The sequence below is a fragment of the Polistes dominula genome, unplaced genomic scaffold (genome assembly GCF_049000335.1).
Source record: "Polistes dominula isolate Pdom_NZ unplaced genomic scaffold, Pdom_raw_medaka contig_77, whole genome shotgun sequence".
Taxonomy (NCBI): Eukaryota; Metazoa; Arthropoda; class Insecta; order Hymenoptera; family Vespidae; genus Polistes; species Polistes dominula.
The window spans coordinates 7,097,103-7,115,919 of record NW_028301152.1 but is presented as its reverse complement, the minus strand read 5'-3'; the positions used below and the strand labels follow the sequence as shown (position 1 = coordinate 7,115,919).

General features: G+C 26.4%; 1 protein-coding gene across 1 annotated transcript in view; it reads right to left on the bottom strand.

The window, feature by feature from the left end:
- LOC107068928 (atrial natriuretic peptide receptor 1) overlaps positions 1–18,817 on the bottom strand; it is a 70,601-nt gene that overhangs the window by 39,107 nt on the left and 12,677 nt on the right. Inside the window, 5 exon segments of the mRNA XM_089178213.1 lie at positions 5,213–5,294; positions 8,202–8,340; positions 8,833–8,924; positions 9,676–10,010; positions 14,000–14,114. Of these exon segments, the coding sequence (XP_089034339.1) occupies positions 5,213–5,294; positions 8,202–8,340; positions 8,833–8,924; positions 9,676–10,010; positions 14,000–14,114 (763 nt within the window).

The window sequence follows — 18,817 nt, the reverse complement described above, 5'->3', positions numbered from 1 at the left end:
TACATAGACAATCAAAAATTATTTTATCTACGATTGTAACTTTGAAATATATGGTATTACATATTTCAAATACTAAAATTAAATAACTAAATAAATGCATTACTAAGGATTAGAAAAATAATATAAAATAAATAATTAAATAATTTAATACCGAATTTCTAGCCATAATTAAGTTAGCAAAGAATATCCTTCAACAGAAACCAGTTATACAAAAATGTATATAAATAAAAAGCTTACTTTAAAACAATTTAAATTAAAATAAAATAGTTAAAGACGAGTGGGATGTTATTAACTAATTCGAATAAAATAATTACACGATATTGAATCAAGTGTAAGAATTATACCTGGAAATATTGGAGAACATTTTATCTAAAAATGGAATGCAATTTTAAAAAGATATATCCCGGGTTTAAAACATTATTACACAAATTGGTTAAATTTGTTATAATTATAATATGAGATTGTTGAGAAGTCAATGCAAATTTAAAACTGTTTTTGAATTGAATACAAATACGTTTCAATCGGTTCGTGAGATGTCGAGCAATCTTTTTCAGAATTTAAATTCATTGTACTTAATAAACTTTATCAATTATTTTACAATTAATAAAAAAAATCTTTCTAGTTTGATTGTATAATAGTTAGAATTACAATCATATTTAATAATAAATAAATTTGCTATTGTTATTAAATTTTTTGCGAAATAAAAATAAAATACCATCAGTAAAAAATTAAATCTTAAAACTATCAAAGATTTATCAATTCAAGATAAATAAAAACATTAACTCCCTCGCAAAAACTGTTATTCAAATCTACCAATAAAAACTAAAAATAAAACATAAATAAAACATCCCATTGATCTTCCCAGAATAAATACCTAAGATTACACATTTACAAATTTAAGTTCCAACACTACTACACTTTACTCAGTGATTATCAATAAATGTATCGAAAAGTACACGATCTTATATTAACCATTACCAAAGGTGTAAATAATTGTATTATAGCAATTAAAAACAAAAGTAACAAAAATTACCCAAAAAAAAAAAAGAATAAAAATAAAAATCTATTAATTATTTACATTATATTTGAAGAGCATAAATATTCGTAATACGGTATTATAAATTTTGAAGTAAATATGACTATGTTAACAAAAATTCTACTTTGATAAGTTGAAAAGTATCAAAAGTGAGAACATCCTTAAAGTTTTCTTCTCTACAACGTACAGTACATAAGTGATAACTTCTTGGTCGATAAGCTTTAGGAAGGAAAAGAACGATAAGTTTTGTAACAAGATTTGAAAGTTGGTTTTGGGTTAGTCGAATAAGTCGAATGATTTAAAGACGCGTGGGAATCACCAATGTCCAGACTTTCCATTTCCTTAAACTTTACGTGTACTTTCTAACTTTAGGATTATTACTATTTTCTAATTTTCTTTTATGACAATTATTTGTTAAGCCATTTACTAGAGCAAACTTATTATACGATTCGAAGTAAGTTGATCTCTTGAGTAAAAACAGGCTAAGGACATCTCGTTTGGACTCATGAACCTTCCTAAGCACAAGGGAGTACATTCCCTGTTCTTGGTATTTCAGTGCGAGAGAACTTATGGATGGAGAGCTCGCGTAACTGCAAACTAGCTACATAATTACGTTCCAGTGTTCCTCATAAGCACATACCTGGAAACTCTGAATTCTGGACTGAGCTAGAGAAGGAAAGTAGTGTCATGATATCTATAGACAATATTACTATCAATTGTGTTTTCTATATTTATATTTTTTTAAGTAATTATTCACTACGGGAAATTTTTTTCACATTTTTTTTATGGTTTTCTTAGTCCAAATTTTTCTAGTAATTCGAACAGTAATAATCAATAGACGTAACTTGAGAATATTTAGTTTCAACACTTTTTTCTATTTATTAAACAAATTTTTAAAAATTATTCATCAGTTTTTTAAATAAATAATTATTTATTACACACACACGCATACACTAACTAACTATACTTATAAAAAATATTTTTAAGAAATTATTTACTCAAAGGAACCCTGCACAGACTTATTGGCACATCTAATATTTAAATAATTATTCAAAATCAGACCTTTTTTGAAATTTTGTAATTTTTTACGGTTCTATTAGTACAAACTCTTTTTGATTTGATAGTTTTATTCTTAAATAAGATAATTAATATTTATAATTAAATATTCAATTGTGCAATCCTGACTCAATCCTATCTCAATTATAAAAACTGAAATAATATTATTAAATTATTATTTATACAAACTAAAATATACATACAATTACATTGGCAATATATCTGGTAAAATACTGATCGAATAAATAGCAGGAATCGTCCGACATCAGAAATATATACAATAATTACCCTTAAAAGAGTTCATTACAACAAAGGAAAAAGCCAGTAATAATTTATCAATCGTATCCATTTCATTTTATCATTTCAATTCAATTTAAACACGAGAGTTTCAAAAACCTTATAAAACCACTGAATATGATTTTCATAAAACATATTCCCTTACAATAAAATTACTACTCGTTTATATGATACCTAGAGCTTTGATAACTAGGAATGTTCCTACCTAGAATTCTCATCAAGTTATTGTGGTTGATCTAGTAGGATTTGTACTATTTGTTTTCATATATAGATACAATTCTGACATTATTATTGGATCTCAGTGGTTGTTCCAAGTCAACACTGCATACCAATGAGCTTTCCTTTAGATAATATCTACTAATAACTTTCATCTGCTTTATTTACCAACTTCTATTGTTCGCACTGTATAACATACATATTTGTTAAACTTTACCGATTACTTATTACAAAATTGTGGATTCGTATGCAATGTGTATATGTATTGTACATAGAGTATACCAAACTTATAAGGTAAAGTTAGAAGATTGTAATCTACAACTAAATAGAAAATAAAACTTATACAAGATTGATGAGGAAATTTGTTTCAGAAACACCAATAGAAGAACAAATAATAATAATTACATAAAATGATTCCTTTGACTTTGATGATCTGCACAGACAACTTATAAAATTATTTACTTTGAAATTTCTGGTTAAAGCTGATAATAGTTAGCAAAAATATTTGAGGTTAATAAAGAGATAAGAGTAACAAGAAGTATACACCATTTTGTAGAAAAACATTAAATTATGTAATAAAATATTTAAATATAAATATTTGAGATATGAAATATGAGATATTGTAATTTATGTGGGCTCATAGAAAGTTAATAATAGACTTGCAATTTGGTAGTTTAAGTTTAGAACATCCTGTATTTCAGCATCATATATTAAATTTGGTTAATATCTATTTCACCAATTATAGACTATAATATGTTACTGATTGAAATAAATATATTAAATCAAGATAAATATATCAATTAAGTAGTATTGTCTTGATATTATTCATTAATATAAGTTATTATTATAATATAACTACCACTAATTAAAATTTCTTAATACGCTTGAATAATTATTGATATTATGCTATAAGATGATTAGTTTCATTATAACGTGTGATCAGTGGAATATTATATTTAATTCTTGAACTATATCAAAATAATCACAATAACTAATTTTGAAAATAACATTTAAAAATGACATAAAATTATTAGGTCGAGTCATAAATAACTTCCATTTTTTATGAGACAAAGAATGGTGTTTCTGCCACTGATAAGTGCACGACACTTTTCATGGTGTTTTTTTTTGCACTCTTTGTATTTGTTGGACGTATCTATTGAATTTTGCTCCAATATTACCTTTAAAAGGTTCGTCAAAGTTACAAAGACGTCCTGCACTCGGTTCGTCTTTTAAAGTCGTATCTCCAGAACGGAATTTTACAAACCAATTTCTGACTGCCCTATCAGTTATCAATCCTGCATCGTTTACGCTGCATATTTTTTCAACTGCCACTTTAGGGCTATTGCCTTGTTTAAATTCCTAAAGCATTACATGTCAAATATGCACTTTTTACTATCCACTTCAGAGGTTAAGAAAAACTGTTAAATGTAACATTGACTGCATAAAAAAGTTAACAGAAGACTAACTGAATCATCATCTATACAGTGATATCGAAAATCCGTTTGTTTCGGTGACTTATAGTAGGTAAATACGAAAAATAGATTCTACATGGACGCATCGGAAGTTACTTATGACTCGACCTAATATAATCTTAAATTAAAGAAACTTCTTATCATTTTTATTGCAATGTCTTAAAAATGAAATTTATCAATTTACTGTAAACTTTTGTATAACGCGAATTTTTATAAATATTTTGCAACAATACTTTTATACAGGATGATAAAGAAATGAAGTTCGATATTTGAAGTGTTTATAATAATTGACATGATTTTATTATGGGGACATTATATGGACCGTTTATTTTGAAAATGGTGTAAGTACATTTAAAAAAAAAATGATAAAATATCACGTAATTTATATTTAATTTAGAGTGTAAGCTTTTTATTTATAACTTGTTAGTATTTTCTTAAAAAATGCCAATACTAATTGAAAACTGAACGGTAAAAGAAATTGCGTAACCATTGATTATGTAATTGGTGTAAATCCAATTTCTACAGAAAAAAAAGAAAAAATACTTTCCTGTATACACCACAGGATTATTATGATATTCATTTTACATGAAATAAAAAAAAAACAGATAACAAGAAACATTAATAAAGAAAAGATATATTTGTTACAAATATGTTGAATGAGATTTTACAAAAGTGCACCATATACTATTTTAATTGAAATTTCTGCAGTTTTTCTTTTTATAGATCGAAAGTAAAAAATTATATTTAAAACAGAAATGAACACAACAAAAATAAATTTAAGATGTATATGAACTCAGATTTCATTAAACAACGAAAATTAGACAACATTTTTACATACATGCGCATGTACAAACACATATTTGTATAACATCGTATGCATGTATAAACATATATTTTTGTATGCATAGTTGCACATTTTACGAAAAATAATTCTAAATAATTTTTGTATATTTTAAATAAATAAAAATTGAAAGTCAAATTATCACTGTTAAAAATTACAATGAAAAATTTGTACCAAGAAAACCGCAGTTTAATTTGTTTAAAAATAATATCAACATTTGATCAAAATCTTATCTTATTCTAAACTATAATCTTTATTCCAATCGAAAATATATTTACGCAAGGATTAACTTACCGATAAATAAAAACCGAAGCCACAACGAGAACCACTACGATCGAACTGAGAACCATCGAGAGAATTGCGTATCCTGGTAGAGCTACGAAAGAAACCAACAAAATGCCAAACAAATGTAACGTCGTTCATTTTACGCGACATTAGTTAATATATATGTCCTAGATAACCTGTTTCTTCTTATAGCATATAATATATTCAAGTTTGCAAAACTTTGGTTAAATAGCGTCATAAAGTAACAAATGGGTGAAATAGCATTAGGAATAAAGTAACAAGTGGGTTACACAATGCTATAGTGTAATAAACGTCTTTACAAAGATAAAACAAAATATTTTGTTTGTAAAACTAAAAATTTACAAGGGTTAATAATAAATAATCTTATTAAAGCAATTAACAAATTATTTTTAACTACATTCATAACTACGAAGTTCGTTACAATGCACAGAGTCTTTTTTTCTTAATACGATATGTCTAATTTTTAGATTATTTTTGTCATTGTATAAAATATGGATTACCAAAATGTTGTTTACATATAAATGAAAATAATGTTAGGATATAAAATGTCATTGTATCAAATGGAGTAAGTTCATAAATTTTGTTATTCGTGTTTAACATTTAAATTGCTTACACATTGAGTAAATCTACTATCATCAATAGTTTGTGGTATATTGAATTATGCAACTCATATTTTAAAGGTGTTCGTTGTTACCCATACAACATTACGACTATTAGTATTTTACCGTTTGTGGTCAAATCACAAGGTTCAGCATAACTGATCAAATAGGACTTCCTTTCCGATATTCATTTATTTTGATGACACTGAAATGGGTATGGAATACCATCGTATAAAATCAATAGTAGCAAGCATAAATCTTAATACTTCAATACCTTCCAAATCATTAATAACAAATTTTATTGCGACATAAGTGTAATGCATATTTCATACAATAATAAAAATAATTCAAAAGAATATTCAATTAAAAACAATAACTTTATATTTCAATACCATCTTTTAGAACAATAACTTCTCAGTTATTATAGGTTATGAAAAATGTATTATCCATTTCTGTACAGAAATTTAGTTTTCTTCAACTTATTTGCATCCTAGTTTGAAATATTTTACTAAAATTATAAATGTGAGACATTTAATTAACGATCGATCCCTGATTTTATTAGTTTAGTAGAAAAGTAATTACATTTTTTTAAACTTTAAAAACATGCATGTGATTTAAATGTCAACAAATTGTTGAATGATTAACATTAAGCTATTTTATAATCCTTTGATTGATTTTATAATAGTTTATTTTAATAAAAGCTATTAAATCGTTATTGTCAATAGATGTTCAACCCAACCCTTCAAAACAAACCTTTTTATTCTGAAGGTTTTGGTTTTCATCAGGAAATTTGTAGAAGTAATACTAAAATGAACATTCGCTAATTGCCTTTTGACCAAAAACGTGATTTTGATTTTATACAGTTTTTACTGTTTAAAATCATACATTAAAATTATGCGAATTGATTTTTTTCTACGATAATTTTGATGACTTAAATTAATATAAATAATGTATACATTTGTTCAATACAAAATACAATAATATCTATTATTTATTAATTAATATTTTCAATTATAAAATATTTATTTGAATGTCAGATACTTTAAATATACGAGATAGAAATTAATAGCATCATTTTCATCTGATAATATTATATAATCATAACAAAGATAAGATTTAATCATACAAATCTGCGTTTAATTAAAAATAATAAAAATTATAATTATTTTTGCATTAATCTAATTATAAAATTCCTTTAAAAATTTTAATTTTAACTAAAAATACGAACAACCCATGACAAGAAACGTACGAAGAACAATTATAAAAAGTGGAATTTATTGTTAATTGCTATATGTTTTTTTTACGTACCTCCTAAAAACGCATGCAAAATTATTTCAAGCTTGATGATAAGTTACAGTTATCGTTGCAAATAATTACACTGAATGCAATTGGAGTGGCTGAAGTTTGGACAATATTTTATGTGTCGCGAAAAGAAACAGATTATCTGGAAAACCCTCCTCCTCCCCCCTCCCCCCACATATGTGCCATTGTTCTTTTTAAAGTGATATAAATTTTGAAAACAAAACTGAATAAAAACTAATTTCAGTTAGACGTGATGTTATGTGAACTTATTTTTAATAAAAAAGTAAATGCATACACACACACAATAAAATATTATTCTGAATTCGTCAGATAACGTTTTATTATTAAATGTTAATGTATAAATGTATTTTTTAGGAATATGATATAAGTTCATTTAAAAAAAAAAAAAAAATAGTGTTGCTACAAAAATTGCTATCATTTTGTTCTTAAAATAAAACAATTTTAATTTTTATACATTATTGTAATTTATTTCTAATGAACCGTATACTCTAAACTCGTAATATTTTGATATTATTCATACCACATATAAAATTTTAAATACTGTCATACATAAAAAAAATTAAAGTTAGCATACCTGGACTATCTTTCTACTGAGAAGTATATTTATATTCGTTAAACCTTCCTACTTTAATTATATCCTTTTTTATATACATTCTCATGTTCATTTTTTATTACTCTGCCTGTTCTTATATCTTTGTTATTCGGAGATTAGTCTAATTCTCAAACCATGTCATAGTAAAACTTTGTTTTAGAATTCAGTATTGTACAAGGATTTTCCCCAATTCTCGAATCGTGTTAGAACTTAACCGTGTTACAGAAATGTCATTTTATACAAGAGTTACCTGAATTATTTTTTTGTTAGATGAAAAACTTATTCCATAACAAAAAGATTGCTATTATGGATATTATTTTAATTCATTAACATTCAGAACAAATTTTGAAATCAATACGAACGTAAACTTGACGAAAATGAACCTATACCAATTTAAAAGAAAATAAAATAGCATACGTATTTAACAAATAAGTTAAGAAATAAAATTGATTAAAAAACTTACAATTGTCTGGACAGAGTGATCCATCAAATCCACAAGTTGGTGTATCCGGGGGTGGTTCTGGTCTTCCACCGGACCAATGAATCCGTTTTCCTGTTATATACTCCAATGTTTTGTTCGCACCGTAGTAATTTGCAACGATCTATAATGAACGTTACGACAAAAAAAAATAATTCAAGTGAGACAAAGATAGAAATGAAAGAAAAATCTTTTTTGCTCGGTTTTAATGATTTTTACATTTATAAAATATTCTTCGAAAGAATTCGTTCGTTAAATCTAATTAAAATATATGAAAATTCTTCTATTTATTTCAGTCACGTTGAACAAATTAAATCTCATATAAACGCTTGAGCTCTCGTATAAACTTGTAAGCAAGAAAATTTTCAATCGATGTTAGCGTCCAATTGTATGAAATTTATTTCAATTTTAAATAAAAATGTATTAACGACGATAAAAAAAATTGTTCAATAAATGATTAAAAAGTATTAAGAAGAATTTTAGTGAATAATGGTTTTTTTTATTTAAATACAAAAATCATTGATTTTATTTATCGTTCTATCATAGAAATTTGATCATTATGATGAATTAATTTGTTCTTCATTATGTTAGTAAGATAATAATGTATATATGTTACCTCGAATTTTGACGTTTCCGGATTCATATCTAAAAGAGAATAATCCGCAATTCTATCGCCGTTATCATCGATATTCACATCTCCGGTAATTCCTAAAATAATTATTTAAATAAAATAATAATTATCAAATTTGAAATATATTTGTTTGATAAGTAATGTCAGATTATTTACACTTTTAAATATTATAACAATTTTTAATAAAAAAAAATACTTTATAATGTAATTTATTTCGATATGAAATACTAAAAGCTTTAAATAAAAATGTGCTTTGTGATTTTATTCTTTTATATATAAAATGATAAACATATCTTTAGTAATTGGTTAATTGTTATGAAATTTATTTAAATATAAAATATTATACATTGTTAATTTTTATTTTCAGTTGTATGTAAAATATCAAATATTTAAAAATAATGCTCTGTAGTATTATTTATTTAAAAAATATAATAAATTCTATTATTCATTTTGATGTATTGTAAAATACCAAACATCTTTAATTAAAAAATGCTAATATTATTTATTATATGTAGATGTAAAAAAATACTTCATTATTTTTTTAGTAATATTTAAACAAAAAATGTCAAATATTTATTCCATATAAATTATAATAATATCTGTTAATTTACTTAAACATAAAATACTAAATATTTTCAAGTATAATAAAATGCAAAATATTCAAAATTAACATTAACTAACATTACTTATTAAGTATAACTCAATAAAATCTTCTAAAATATTTCTCTTGAAATATCTTATCTCAAGATGATTTATAAAGTTTTGATTTAAAAAAAAACCTAACTTCAGCCCTCTTTTTTCCCCTATCTCACAAGTATATTGACTCACCTTTAAAACTTTTTCCCCACATTCTTCTTGTTAAATTACCACCATCAAGATCAACCTCACCCGGCTTTTCCGGTAGACTTTCTTTAAGTGCAAGAGCGTAAAGAAGAACAGCATCGTAAAATGCTGTGACAAACGTGGAAACAGAACTATTACCAAATGTAAAGTTGTATTTGCTTTGTGCCAAGGATTTAACTTCTCGCGAGAAATTTAAATATTCTAGATTATCGGGAGTACGTGCTGTTACTGTCAAGAGTGCTTGATATGCTTTCCTGGCTTTTTCATTCCTCTCATCCGTGTCACCTTCCAATCTCCATGGTTCTATTGAATTGTTGTCGCTGTAAATATCAAAATATAAAATTACTATCAGATAATGTAACACAATAGAAGTGAAACCAATTTTTTTAGTTATTTCCTTGTGTGATTATTTTATCAACGAAATTTTCAAATTATAAAAAGATACGAAGATACGTTTCAAATATGCAATAATAATATAAATATAATATTAAATATATTAATAATATAAAAATCAAATTATTTATATGATATTCTATTTTTATTGTATCATTTTTATAATTAAACTTAAATTTAACAGATACTTGATTATGTATAGGACTAACTAGTAATGAACTACCTTATGTTTTTAAATATGCTGTATTGAGATAAAATGAGTCTACGATTCGTAATATGTAGACGCACACAACCACATATGTATGTGTACAACGCTTATAGTTAGTAGTCAAGAAATGGGGAAGCTACGAAACATCGTATGATATCGGCGTGACAGTCAAAGGATTAATACACTTTACTTATATTACAGCAATATTTTGTTTTCAGAGTCATCACTGAACAAGAACCATAAAATAATTACATTAGAATAAAAAAATAGACAAAATCAGAACGTTATAATCTTAAATTCTCTTTATTAAGAATATTATTACCGTTGTATACATGCGAAATGTTCGGAAAGTCATATAAACAACTTTCTATATATGAATTTTGATAGAGGACAACGTGCCAGTCTGAAGGTGAATTTCGAAGAGGACGGTACTTCGATCATATATTCCGAGTTTTTAGGTAACAATAGACACTTGCATTGATTAATTAACAATTATTTGAATATTTTAACACTTTGACTGCCATGTTGATCATATATGACCGGCCACGGTTTCTCCTGAGACGCCATGTTGGTCATTGGTGACCGAAGCAATTGTAAATTACATGTATTAATGTACAATTGTAAAAAAACTAATTAATTAATGTACAATTTTATGATATAATATAATAAATTAATGTACAATTAATATACAATTAATGTACAATTTACATATAATGTAATTAATTATTAATGTACAATTGTAAAAAACTAAATGAAAATTGAAAGTTAATGTATTTGAATATGACCGATATATAGAATATACTTTGAAATAAAAAATGCCCTATTGAACAATTACAATTTTTTATCAACATTAATTTATTATTATTTTTCCATTATATTCTTTGAGTAATAAAAATAATGTCGTAGCATCCTAGACAAGATATGATTTCGGCGTGCAAGTCAAAGGGTTAATAAGCACTATTATGTACAATTGCTGAGAAAACTAAAGAAATATTATTCGTCATCTTCATCTTTTTCTTCCTACTTCTATATGCTTTCCATCTCATGTTTTATCCCTCTCTCTGGGTTTCACTTTTTTCTCTTATTATTTCTCTTTTTTTCGATTCCACTTCGTATCTTTCATTTTGTCTCCTTTCTTTCTCTTGTTCTCTCTCTCCCTCTTTCTCAATCCATTCTTTTTTCTCTCTTCTTCTAACCAACACTTTTCTATTTTTCTTCTCTCTCTCTCTCATACCAAAAATTCTCTCTTTTTCTTTCTTTCTATTTTTATACAAAACTCAAGTCAAAGAGAAAACAAAAACTTTATAAGTTATTCATGGTCTCACTCTTTTTTCTATCATTATGTATCTCTCTCTTCTTATGCTTTATCTTACTCACACTCTCACTTTTATACTCTGTCTCTCTTTCTCTTTTTATCTCTAGTTTACGTACCAGAAAACTGAAAAGAAAAGAAAAACAGCAGTTTATGCTCTATTTCACTTTCTCCTTTTCTCTCTCTCTCTCTCTCTCTCTCTCTCTCTTTCTTTCTTTCTTTTTCTCTTACGCAAAAGGAAAACATACACGGAAGGTTCATTCTCTATCTCTCTATTGATTTCTCTCTTTCTTTCTCTCTCTCTCTCTCTCATTCTCTTATTTTTTCTCTTACGCATAAGGAAGAAGCAAACACAATTGCTTATGTTCCTTCTTTTACTCTTTCTTCTTCATCCTGTTTTTTTAAAGCTTCTTTTTTTTGTTCTCCATCTTATCTCTTTCTATCTTTTTTTCTTTCTCTCTTTTTACGCATAAAGAAAATGAAAGGAAAAAAGAAAAAATGTCAAACTTATTCTCAATCTTACTTTTTTCTTCTATCTTTTATATACCTCACCCCTTTTTTTAGCATCAAACTTGTATCATATTTCCGTTTCATTTGTCACGTGTTTACTTGTTGAGAAAAAGTTTTACTTCAAAAATAAAAATATAAAATACTAATAATAATAATAATAAGTGATTTTTTTTATCATATATACAAAATCGAAGAATAATCGATGTTGTTTCTTCAACTTTGTATTGAGAATGAAATTGTTCGCATAGCCAAAACGAAGAACATTACTGTTTGCATTTTTTTGGAAACAAACATTTAATTTTTATTAAGTAATGAGTTCTTAAGAAAAATATTGTATTTTTTGTAAAATAAAATAAAACACTCTATTTTTAAGAAATAGATCATTTGAATAAAGTAGCGAGCACTTACGTATTAACGCCACAGCAGCAAAAATTCCGCTAATGCGCCAATAAAGAGCAATCTTGTTATTCGCACACAACAACCTGTTGTTTGCACACAACAACCGTCAGGGTTGCGTCGGGGTTACATCAGGGTTATGGCGACAGCATCAGGTGAAAGAAAATAGAGACTGTTTTGAATCTATGTTAAATTCTATATCGGCCCATTTTCGGCCCCAAATAAAATGTTTTGGATTTTGAAAGTATATTGATTTTAAATAAAGTTTTTTATTCTATGATTTGTCGCAACAATTTAAGGTGTAGATTGGCGCATTAGCGGAATTTTGCTGCGGTGGCGTTAATACGTAAGTACCAAGTAGCGTTGGATTGCAAAGCAGAAGGAATATTATATCAAAGAAATTAAGTGATAATAAACGTAATTGTTTATTATAGAAGTTATTACAACTGAAGAAAAGCCAAAAGTTGAAACAAAGTACTGTTAAATAGGGTTTCAATTATTTTGAAGTAAATCGTTTGACTCTGGTTAGAATTTACTACGCAAATTATTATCATGAATTATAATAAATAGGAAAATTTGAAACATTTAAATTTTGATAATAGCTGAATTAAAACAAAGACTCGAAAATAATATGCAAATATAAAAACTTAATCAAATATAAAAACATTTTTAAAAAATTATAAATAATAATTCGAACAAATTACACGTTCTGAAATAAATGATTTTATAACGAAATATTAAAATTATTTTATAAATATTAAATTATATGTAAAAAGTAATATATAAACATAACCTTAATATTTTTATGAACCGAAAATAGATCATTATTTCGTCCAAATAATTTTTATTATATAATACATATATATTTATGAAATAATTATTAGAATTATAAAGATCAATAAATGTTAAAAACAATAACTAATTTTAAGATGATAGTTTTATAAACAAAAAACGGAAATATGAAGTTATAAAGCTGTTTATAGAGTAGAATCCAAATATTTTTGGAAGTCATTATACATTTTTCTTTTCTCGATAAGAAAAATATCATATATTATGGGAATTAACAGAACGTTCTAACTAATACTAACAGACAACTTCGATAAGAAAACTCTATGAAGTATCGAGAATCGATCGTAAAATGACACAGGATAGCAAAGGATCATATAATAACAAGCTTGTATGATTCGAAACGGCCATTATCATCCAACGTTCTGAATCTTTAACCTTTTTTCTTTTTTTAAAAGCTCGTAAAATGACAAATATGCCAAGAGTTATAAAATACCACGTAATATACTGGGCTGAAAATGAAAAAGCATGGAAAATAGCTTGTTCACGTTATTACTTTGTCCTCGTTGAAAAGAAGTAAAATGCACAAAACAATTTAATAACTAAGAGATCTTATAAATTCATTTATATTGAATACCATAAAGAAGAACAAAAAAAAATATTACTTTTCATTATTATCTTGGACAAAGTTTACATCAACTTACCTAGATGAAAGTTCTATAGAGAAAAATACGTATTCTCCTGAATCAACCATTCCTAGTTCCTCGGCAGCTAGTAGGATTTCTCGGATGGTGGTTGAGTTTGCGCACATGACTACAACTGAAACAAAAGTTGGGTTAACGAGCGATTAGCATCATTAGAATTTATTGATAAATTTTATATCAACGAGAGAAATTTTTTAATTTTTTTTTTTTTTTTTTAATGTTTTTCTTGATCGATTTTCGAAAGAAACAAAAAACAATTTAAAAGTATAATGAAATAAGAAAAATCGATATCTCGCTATCATATATCATACATCAAGATGAATTCTGACGTAATAGTTAGACAAGTCACCGTACGTTTTATAAACATTTACTCGTACGTAAATCGTAAAGGCATTTTATGATTGTTGATGTCATATCGGTCCCGATCAGAAACCAACTTTTCAAAACGATGCAGAGTGTTTCGTTTCATCGATGAAAATTTATAATTTCAAGTTTTTAATAGACCAAATTTAGATTGTGAAATATTAGTAACTAAATATATAGCATAATTCTTAATATTATATAGAATTTTGAAAAAATATATCATCCATCTAATAATAAAATTGAAAAAAGTAAAGTTTATAATGAAAATCAATGTAGTATTCCATATCAGTTTATAACTTTTAATGAATATGTCCATTTATTGATAAAATTGAAGGGTAAAAGTTTAATAGAAAAATCAACGGATTATTTCATATTCACCTTTAACCTTTCATGAACATTAATTGGTAAAATTGGATCATGAAATTTAACACTAAATTTCATATTAGTATTTATTTTATTTAAAATGCGTACAATAAAAAAGAAAATATTTGTCTTTTTTTAATTTCATAATTGTAAGTTTAGTTTAACTCATTAACCCATAAAAAAATGTTTAAAATGTTATATACCCTTAAAGAGTCACGTATTCTATACTAGTATATCTATATTTACTTTAAAGAACTTATTTTACTTTCTCAGGAAAAAAATATTACAATTAGGTTATATCTCAAAAGTTAGTTTATCAACTATAAGTAATACTCCGTGTAATATAATTATGTTAATATAAATTGCATTATAAATTTTACATTAGGTAAATGTTTTCCTAGATACTAATAAAAAGTTAACACTGTATCAACTTTAAAATTTATGAATTATTTTAATAAAATAAAAAATAAACTTCATAAATATCTTTATCATTTTTATGCACTACTTCTAGACATATTAAACCTACATTCGAAATAAATTAATTTTCTTAAATTTTCTTCAAAATAAACATAAAATAATGGAAATTGTTATTCATTAGAAACGTTTATTAACTTCAATTGAATTAAAGATTTTTATATAATTCTAAAAAATATAAAACTTTGTCATATTGATAGCTAAAAATTTGATATTGTTTTTAACATGTTCAGAGACTTCATAAAATTGAAAGTAAAATGTAATAAAATTAAATACAAATTATAGTTGAGGAAAGTATTTTAGATTAAACCTTTTTACAAATTGCATTAGTTAATTTTAATTGCAAATACTTGATCAAAACATTGTGCGATGTTGGTACTAAAGATAAAGTAAGAAAACAAACAAATTTTATGTGGATAGAAAAAAAAACTAAAAAAATCTAAAAAGAAAAAGTTTCATCCCTGTGATTCAATAGAAAATTGAGAAAACCTAAGATCCCTCTCTCATGTTTTGAAACTACACAGATGGCTTAAATTCTAGCTTCCCTTTGTGGTAGAGATACCGTTCCCATCGAAAGTAACTCACAAGGTAAAGCGAGTTAGCTGTTTAATAATAAAGAAACGTGCATAAAGAACACCTTACGCTAGCATAAACTGCATTCATTTTACGAAAGCTTCGGGAAAATAAATATATCCCGTGGTGAGTAAACCAAGGCGAAATGTAAGTAAAATAATGTTGAAGTGAAGGAAAACCGCAAGAAAGGGAAAAAAGCAAAGCTGAGTATGTGAATAAAGAAGAAATGAAAAGAAATGAAAAGGAACGGTACGAGGAACACTTACTCCTGGCAGATTTGGACACGAAAAGAAGAAGATTCCTGTAGTCCTCAGCATTAGTTTTTTCCTGATTGAAACTTCTGTGAGCTGGTGTTTGATTTAAAGCAGTAAAGACAGCACCCAATGTGAAATGGCACTCGGAGTTACCACGACTGCTTGCCATTGCATGATTATGATATAACAATCCAGCAATTTTCCAACCAAATCGTTGAAGAATGTGTCTTAGTGCTTCACCGACCAAACGATGGCTGCCCATCATTCTGGTCAAGGTCGGATAATGTTCGTCCTTGTGACGAAAGGCCTCGGCCTGAGCACCTGCCGTTAGCACGGGAATCCCCCATACGCCAGCGTATCTTGCAACCGGTGCGATTACATAATCGCAAACAGGACCCAAAAAGGCATCTGTTTTTGTTAAAAACTAACTCATCAAGAATTCGAGAATGACTAGATTATAGTTCGTGCCTGTTTGCTTTAAAGAATGCTTTCTCTCTCTCTTTCTTTTGAAAAATTAAAACAAACATTCGAATCATTTTTGGATTCGAAATTGAAAATAGGATAGAAGTGAATGATACGATAAACAAAAAAAGGTCATTAATTTAGGGTAATAAAAAATTATGTAGCAATTTTCGATTATTGTACATAAGATAAAAAGAAATTCTAAAGTAATATTTAATAATACGAGTATAGAATAGTTTTTCTTGGTATACACAAGTACTAGTGTAGTTTTAACTCAGTTTTAGTAATCCGCATATACTGAGCTCATAATTTCGTTAAATTATTATTTACACACACGAAATTGTAAACCCGTCAATAAGAAATGAAAGATTTGGGATATGATTTCTAAAGTCATATTGAATAAAATTGTATCACATAATTAATACTTGTTTTATACAAGACCTAGTATTATTTTGATCCTATTACAGTGATCCATATATTCTGAGTCTACTATTTTATTAATTACAGACAGAAATTGTTTATTCTTTAATTATAAATTAAAGAGTACATTTTGGAGTATGGTTTCTGAAATAGGTTTGATGATTCTGGCTTCATATTTACTCACACTTTTATTGCGTACGAGAACAAACACTAAAAGCTATCACACGCAGCCCTATTTACTGTTTCACTTTATTCTAAGCTTTATTTATTACGACTAAATCCATAAATCTAATCCTCCGAAATTATTGTCTATAGTATTTAATGAAGAATCTGGTTTACAAAAGAAAAATTGAAACGAGAGAGGCATTAATCAAACGTATTTTGGACACCGGACACTGTATATGGAATGATCATAATGAACTCTTGAACTTTTGAACTATATACGCACAATTCATACATTAGTGCAATAATCCCTTGAAGTAAAAAGTAATACCAACTATCATTCACTTCGATATCAAGAACACTAGAGTGTTGAAATGTAAAAACGTGAATTGGATTTTAGAGGTTTTCTTGTCTTAAAATGTAAGTTCTGGTGGTGGAATCTTACACATTATCTATTTTCTTCTAACTCCAACAGCTATTATACTGTAATTATTCAGAACTAGACCCTTATTTCTATGAACCTATTAATTATTTTAAAACATGAATTATAGTAATGAAACCTTACATTACATATTTTAAGTGAACCCCAACAACTATTATACTACAACCGTTCAAAAACGAAACTTATCTATATTAATATAAATATTGTGATTCAAAATGGTTTAATAAATCACATTTGAAAGTACACCCAGTATAATATTCAGGTAGATAAAAGCAATATGCAGAAAGTCTTCCAAAGATAAGGAAATCATATAATAAATTGTAAAAGAAAGTTAAGCACGCCAACGTTAAGGAAAACTTCTTAATTAAGTATCTTCGTATTTCTTTTCTTATTATTTTTTTCTTCCTAATTAAAATCAAGGTCTTTGTATCGCGTTTCGCTGCCAACGTTGAAAATATTATCTAGACGGTTTATAATATTTTATATAAGGTGTGGAAACAGTGCAATAAGGTCTTTGAAATGTATCCAATTAAGCTCGTTTCTATCTTCATCGATCGTTCTATGTGATCCACAACGAAGCTCGTATTGGCTTCAGTGACATCATTGCGGCTAGGTATTTCGGCACAAAGTGGTTTATGCTCGATTAATGTACGTCAAGCTATTTGGCCCCGGTGATACAAGAACAAATAGGTATAACTCAACAACCCCTCTTATAACCAATCACATTTTGTCCAGATAGAACGACCCTACTTGCTAACTCTTCTTACCTATCTTTCATTACATGTAATCAAGATTTATAAACTAGCTTTATCAAGAAAACTTTCCTCTCTTTCTCTGTAAATTATTTTTATTTCTAACCAACCTCCCTAAAACTAAATGTATTATATTATGACTGGTCAAATAATTGATTTTAGATCTTACATTAAAATTCTGTATTCAGTATTATTGCATTGTTTCATTTAACAATTAAACATTATATTACAATATATATATATATATATATATATATATAATGTTTAATATATTATATTTTATATTTAAAGTAATTTATTATATATTATATTATACTAGTATTATATTATTTATATTATATATATATAAATTTTTAGGTTTAAGATAAACATAATATCTTCCATTAACATAACCGACCATATTTATTCTATTATTTGCAGGAGACCTCATCATTTTACATTTACTTTGGAATCTATGATACTTTTATCTTTTCACCTCCTTCTCACCTGTTCTTTCCTTTTTATTTTGTGCTCTCTGTCTGGTTTTTTTTCGGGGAAAGAACAATAAACTATC